The 6,218-nt window shown below is 54.5% G+C and overlaps 1 protein-coding gene across 1 annotated transcript in view; it reads left to right on the plus strand.

The window, feature by feature from the left end:
* Positions 1–4,093: 4,093 nt before the first annotated feature.
* Positions 4,094–6,218, plus strand: part of LOC104625121 (gamma-aminobutyric acid receptor subunit gamma-4) — a gene marked incomplete at its 3' end in the record, with an annotated part of 25,458 nt that continues 23,333 nt past the window's right edge. The window contains exons 1-3 of the mRNA XM_010292666.1: positions 4,094–4,182; positions 4,365–4,513; positions 4,717–4,784. Of these exons, the coding sequence (XP_010290968.1) occupies positions 4,094–4,182; positions 4,365–4,513; positions 4,717–4,784 (306 nt within the window). The remainder of the gene's footprint in view (positions 4,183–4,364; positions 4,514–4,716; positions 4,785–6,218) is intronic.

A 6,218-nucleotide genomic window follows, 5' to 3' on the forward strand; every position in this document is an offset into this window, starting at 1 on the left:
ACCAGCGCCGGGTGAGGCGGCGAGCGGAGGCGTGGGGCTGGCAGATGATGGTTCTCTCCCAGGGCCGGCGGTTCGTAGCGCTTCTCTGTAAACAGCGATGAAAGGCCCCGCGCACAAGGGGTTTTCAAGTTTCTTTATCCCTTTTTTTTTTTTAAACCTTCCTAGCCCTGCCGGTGAGTTTAATGGCTAGATCGGGGAAAGAACATGTTGTCAGCAGATTGTTGCCCCCAGGGCTCGGGGGAAGAGGGATTTTACGGGCTGAAGCTAATTGGCAGAATAAGCTGCCCTAAAGCCGATCAAATCCCATTACAAATGCAGTCAGGGACAGGGAGCATGAATCCTGCTACTAATGGTCTGCTCTGCCAAGGCTTCCCAACCTCAGGTGCCGGCAGAAAGTCCATCCCTGCTGTGGTCCTCCAGGGCTTGGCCTTCCCAGGGTGGAGGCTGCTAGAGTTGCCCAATGGCTCGTGCCCTGACGCCCAGCCTCTCACCAGCGTGCTGATGCGGGGGGGCATTTGAGGGCCAAAAGCGGGGACTGTGGTGGTCCTGGTTTCTGTGCCGTAAGGTCTCTGCAGCTGCCACGAGCACTGCATTTTGAGAGGGTGAGTCGTAAGCTGCAAGATCACATGGAGGAGCGATTAAGTCATGTATTCACATGCCCTTGAGCAGGAAGATTTACCTCGTAGCTGGCCCAGCTTCCCTTCTGGCCCAGTCCCTCAAGTCTACCTCTTCCCTGAGCCCTGCTTTGCCAGGAGCAGTGTCTCTGCATGTTGGGGGGGGAGATGGAGCCCAAGAGGAAGCCTCTGGGAAAAGAAGGAGAAAAGGAGCGAGTTATACCAGGGTCTCATTCCGTATTCACTGCATTTTCCTGGCTGCAGCTTGCAGTGACTGAACCTCGCCTGCCCTGCAGTTGATGGTGGGTGCTGGGGTGAGGAGCCCTGTTCAGGTGCCACATGTGTGTGAGGCATTTTCCTGGCACAAGCTGCAAGACCTGTCCCCTGGTGCTGGAGTGGGCTGGATGCTTTGTGCCAGGTGACTCAGCACTCCCCAGCCGGTCCCCCACCACAGAGCCTAATTCACCAGTGTTTCCCAGGGCACTGCCTCGGCTGGGGCCAAGGCACCCAACTCTGATCCCTGAAGGCAGGATCCCTGCACAGCATCGCACTGCCAGAAAGCTGGGCTTGGCATGTGGTTGAAACTGCGCAGACCATTGGGGCTTCACAGAGCGTCCTGTGAAAGGAGAGGTACAAAACCACGTGAAACGGGTAGGGTACAGTTTAGTGAGGCCCCTGTCCTTAGATCCTCTGTCTGCTTCTAATTTAGAGTAATTTGCCTGAATGTCCCTGTGCCTACAACTCTTGGAGGCACTGGGATGGGTGGCTAGAAGGACACATTACCATGTGGTAATTAGGATCAACCACAGTGTTTTTCAACCAAGGGAGATGGTGTTCTTGCATTTTGTTGCTGTCTGGTCCTCGGAAGCCATGGAGGCTTTGAGCTGCGTTTGCAGAGGGGCTAGACAATCACAGCCCTGGTCTGTATCTGCATCTGCTCTGGGGCATTCCTGCCTCAGGGCTAGGGATGGCTGAGAGGGTGTTATTCACCTCCCCAGTGGGTGCAGGTCTCAGTGCAAAATTTTACTGGTCTCAGACTTTTGTTAACACACCAGGTTGCAAATAGTAGTGGGAAGGCATCCTTGTCAAGCACCAGGCAAGGAGCAGAAGTGTCTTTGAGGGCTCGTGGCACACGTTGCTCTTCTCCTCCTCCTGCCAATGGAAACTTTGTCAGACAGTTTGAGCACTGGGGGAGGGAGCCAGCCACCAGCCCTTCGTGTGGCGCTTACTTTGACCATCAGTGTGCCTGGAAACCTCAGCAAAACAGGTGTCTGCTTGAGTAAAACAGAATTAGGGGGACAAGGCAGAGCACTGTCCTGCTGTAATGCCAAGGGTTGCCCAAGGAGGGTTGTCCAACCCCATCCATATACGTGAGCACATCCAAAAGGACACCTCCTGCCATGCAGGAGCTGCCATGGCCCCGACTGCGTCTGTCAGACCAGGAGTTTCCTTGCTCTGCCCTGCTGCCATCCTCCCTGCCCACCCGCGCCGGCGGCTGCGTCAGCCCCGTGGCCAGGCGCAGGAGTGCTGCAAGGCAGATGTTTTGACATTTCGACAAGCGGAGGTGAGGACATGTGGCTCTGCCTTTCCTCCAGGCTGCACGGAGACATACGGGAACTGGCTGTCCCCTGTCACTGAGCCAGTCGCGTTGCGCGAGGAGATGGAGCGGCCGGCAAGCGTTCACAGTGCATTGGGGATCGCTGTGGTTTGCAGTGTGACGTTTCCATTGGCAGCTGTGGGGGACATACACATGTCACCTTAATTCCTCTCCTCTCCACTGGCTCTTGGACTCTTCCCTTCTTGATTTGAAGTAGGGCTACTAGGAATAGAAACTGGGAAGGAGGCATAGACTTGCATAGGATGGCATGAGGGTCACACTCCTGACCAGCGAGAGCTGATTTGTCTCTGTGTGTGCACAGACACCCAGCAAAAGCATATTTTCTCCAGCAAAAGCTGGCTTGCTTATGCTAAGATGGCTTAGTATGGTTTAGTAGTCCAGGATTAGCTGCATTAGCAAAAAGCATATTTTTGGTAGTGTCACTGGCAGCAAGAGAGAGCAGTCGGGATTGCTTTCCCCTGCCCTGAGCTGGGCTGTGGGCAGACTCGTGTCCCTCTTTGTGCCCCACAGAAGCAGGGCCGGCACCAGATTTCGGCTCTGGCCAGCTTTCGGGTGGGCGCAGCGGTGACCCCCTGTGCCTCCTGCAGCTGCTGGATGCTGCGGAGCTGCCTGCTCAGCTGCGTTCCGAAGGCACACCACAGCACGACAGCCAGGCGAGCCCTCGCTGCTGCCGCTCCGGTGGGGCAGCGCATCCTGACAGCGTTGCTTAAGATTCCTTAAGCACCATTACAAAGCGCAGCGCGATCAGGCAGGAAACAAGATGATGTACCAATACCTAACGTGCGGCGGCAGGCAGACACATCCCGGCCCCTGAAAGCTGGGGGACATGCGAACAGTTTTAAAGTGATCGTGAAAGCAAGTTTTTTGGGAGTTTTAAAAGAGGAGCACCTGATAAATTGACTGCAATGTGTCAATTTAATGCTTTTTTTCCACCTTCAAGTACCCGTGGCAGGTTCTGCCCCCCTGGGCGCTGGAGGGAGACATGTATTGGTGGTGCCTGATTGCACCTCGGAGCTGCGAGGCTCCAGCTGGGACATGTCAACAGCGGCAGCTCCTGCTGCGAGACCCGTTCTGGCACCGGAGCAGGTGACATGCTGGCATGGCAGACGTCGAGGGGGCTGTGCCGGGTGCGGGATTGCTCGGCATCCTCTCCTGCATATGGCTGTGTCGTTCCGGGGACAATCTTGTGAATGAGCTGCCCAGAGCAGCAGCAGGTGGTTAGAATTTCCCAGGTGACCATGTGGGCCTAATTTAATTAGAGGGTTTAGGAAAATGCCTTTAGAAAAAGGGAGGGGTGGGAAAGGTTTAGAGAGGTCAGATTTGAGAGGCAGTGGGAGAAGCTCCTGCTAAGTGGATCGTGTCCAGAGGAGGACGCAAGCTCTCCTTGCCTGGCTTGGAACAGGGAGATGGAGCATCTTTAAATGGGAGCTCGTGCCAGAGGCTGGGGGGAACAGGGGGAACAGCGCGGGAGCGGGTTGTGGCAGCTCTTGGGCTGAGGGCAGAGGAGTTTGCATAAGGCTTTTATTTCCCAGGATCTGTGCAGGGCAGATGGCTGGGTTCCTGGCAAGCCAGGAGTGTATGCTGCCTGCTTGGTGGTTTTAGGACCTCTTTTCTCTGAAATACTTTTATTGTAAATGCCTTGTTCCCCAAAAATGCTGTTTGGTCACTGTCATCTTCGTCAGAGGATGCCTGGCAAGTGGCAGGCAGAGCAGCTGAGGTATTTGGGGTTAAGAGGCAGCTCCAGGAGCTGGCAGCAGAGGAGGCCCAGGAGCGGGATGGGCAGGAACTGGGCAGGGGAAGGCAGGGAGCGGCTCCCATGCTTTGGGGATAAGCAGTATGTCTCCAAAAGGAGCTGGGGAGGATGTGGAGCACCCCACGCCTGCTAGTCCTGATCACTGGCAGCAAGGTCCCCATGTTGTCTGGGGACCCTGCAGTGAGCAAAGGTGCCAGGTGAGTCGTGTCGTCTTAGCAGTGTGGCTGAGAGGAGATCCCTGAGCCCTTCATGTTTTTCCTTTCAGCAGTGCTGCATCCTCCTCCTTTAGTATCTCTGAAACCCAGCTGTGCCCCTACTCCCACAGAGCACCAGAGAGATGCCGCAGCAATGTCTCTCTCACTTTGTTCCTCTGCTCCAGGTGCGAGAGCACAGAGGAATATGATTACGATTACCTCAGCATCAATAAAACCTGGGTCCTCACCCCCAAGGCACAGGAGACTGATGCCACGCAGATCCTCAACTCGCTGTTGAAGAACTATGACAACAAGCTGAGGCCTGACATTGGCAGTAAGTGTCCCATAAAGCTCCCTGTGGCTACAGGTGGTGACCTGGCCCAGCTGCAGCTTGTGTTTTCCATGCTTTTGTGGCTGCTGTAGTTGGGATTTTTGGTGAGATGGAGCCATGCTGATCCCAGATGTTCCCCTGGTCCTCAGCCCTTCACAAATGATCCTAGCCCCAGCTCATCTGTACCTATTTTATTTTCTTTACAGTCAAGCCCACGTTTATCGATGTGGATATTTACGTGAACAGCATCGGGCCGGTGTCTGTCATCCAGATGGTGAGTAGTGTCGCTGCTGCAGTGTCATGGTATCACCGCAACTGAGAGTGTCGGAGGTAGATGGCCCAGCACTGCTGTCAGGTTGTGTTGTGCTATCTAGACATGGTGTTAAGGTGGTGGTGGTGTCATGAGAAGAGTATGTTTCCCTTCCCTTGGGAAGAGGTGCTCTGACCTGCTGATAGCTGGAGCTAGAAAGGCTTGACAGACATCCCTAGTTAGCAGCAAGGTCTCAAGTGTCCTTGGTGAGCTCAGCAACTCTATCATGCTTACAAGCTGAGGGAGAAGGATGATGATGCTCCTTGGTCTCCACTGGCAATGTGTGGACAGACAGCTTTGCCTGGTGGCTTTGCCCTCTCCTGCCTGGGAAGCATGCGGGCATCAGGATGCTCGGGGCAAGCTGCACCACCCTGGTTGAGCCAGTGCAGTCGTGGCTGGGAGGGGAGGAGTGCGCTTCCCAGGAGGACTGAAATAGGTACCTGGAGATGGTTTTCATGGCAACGGTCTGATGGTGTGAAACTTGGGTGCTCAGGCCTGGCCTGTGGTGCTGAGGAGGGGCAGGCGGGGTGACTTGGGTCTGACAGCTCTTCTTCAGTACGTAGCACCTTAGACTGATGCCACCAGAACTGCAGCAGTCTCTGCTCATGGCTCAGGACCCCGCTGTACTGGGAGCTGCAGAAACACTCAACAGAGATGCCCTTTGGTCTGAAGACCCTCCAGCCCACGCACTGCACAGCAACTGTTGATTATTTTTCACAGGAAGCTTCCATTATTATTTTCCCTGTGAAGTATTTTTTTCCTCATTTCTAGCAAGAAACAAACCTGACTGCTGTCAGGTTTCGAAAGACTTGTTTGGCCCACTGGGCAGTGGGATGGAGAGGACAAAGGAGAGGTACAGTCAGGACAATTTGGCTTTTCTTGTTTCTCTCAATGCAAAACAGAGCAGAAAGAAAGCCAGCCTCCTTAAAGCGAAAAAAGAAAGTTCTCAGGATGGACATGTTATTTTTAGTTTCCCAAGTAGAACATTTCCATTGAACAAACCCCTCTGGGGATGGAGGAATGGCATTGTAGTTGTCGTACCACTTCCACTCCAAAAACCGTTTTGAAGCAGCCCTTCTGACCGGCCACTGCCGAGCTTGTGCCTCCAAGCAGTGCCTGTGCACAAGCCACCAGATGGGCACCTGGCTGGGTGCTTGCTTGCGTGATGAGGGCACCATCAGAAGGCCCAGCAGGGACGGCTTCAAGGCAAAAAACTTGCTTTCATTGTTTCTGCGGGCCTGGTCTCCAGTAGAAGAACCACAGCCCAAGCCATGTGGATGTCATCCCTGGCTGCCAGTAGATACCATAAGTTCCTCCATCCCATGTGGGTGTGTGGACATGACACCACAGTGATATAAGAGCAGCAGTGCAGGGGCTGGGTGTACTCATCTCCCCAGC

The sequence above is a fragment of the Phaethon lepturus genome, unplaced genomic scaffold, assembly GCF_000687285.1.
Source record: "Phaethon lepturus isolate BGI_N335 unplaced genomic scaffold, ASM68728v1 scaffold15668, whole genome shotgun sequence".
Classification (NCBI taxonomy): Eukaryota; Metazoa; Chordata; class Aves; order Phaethontiformes; family Phaethontidae; genus Phaethon; species Phaethon lepturus.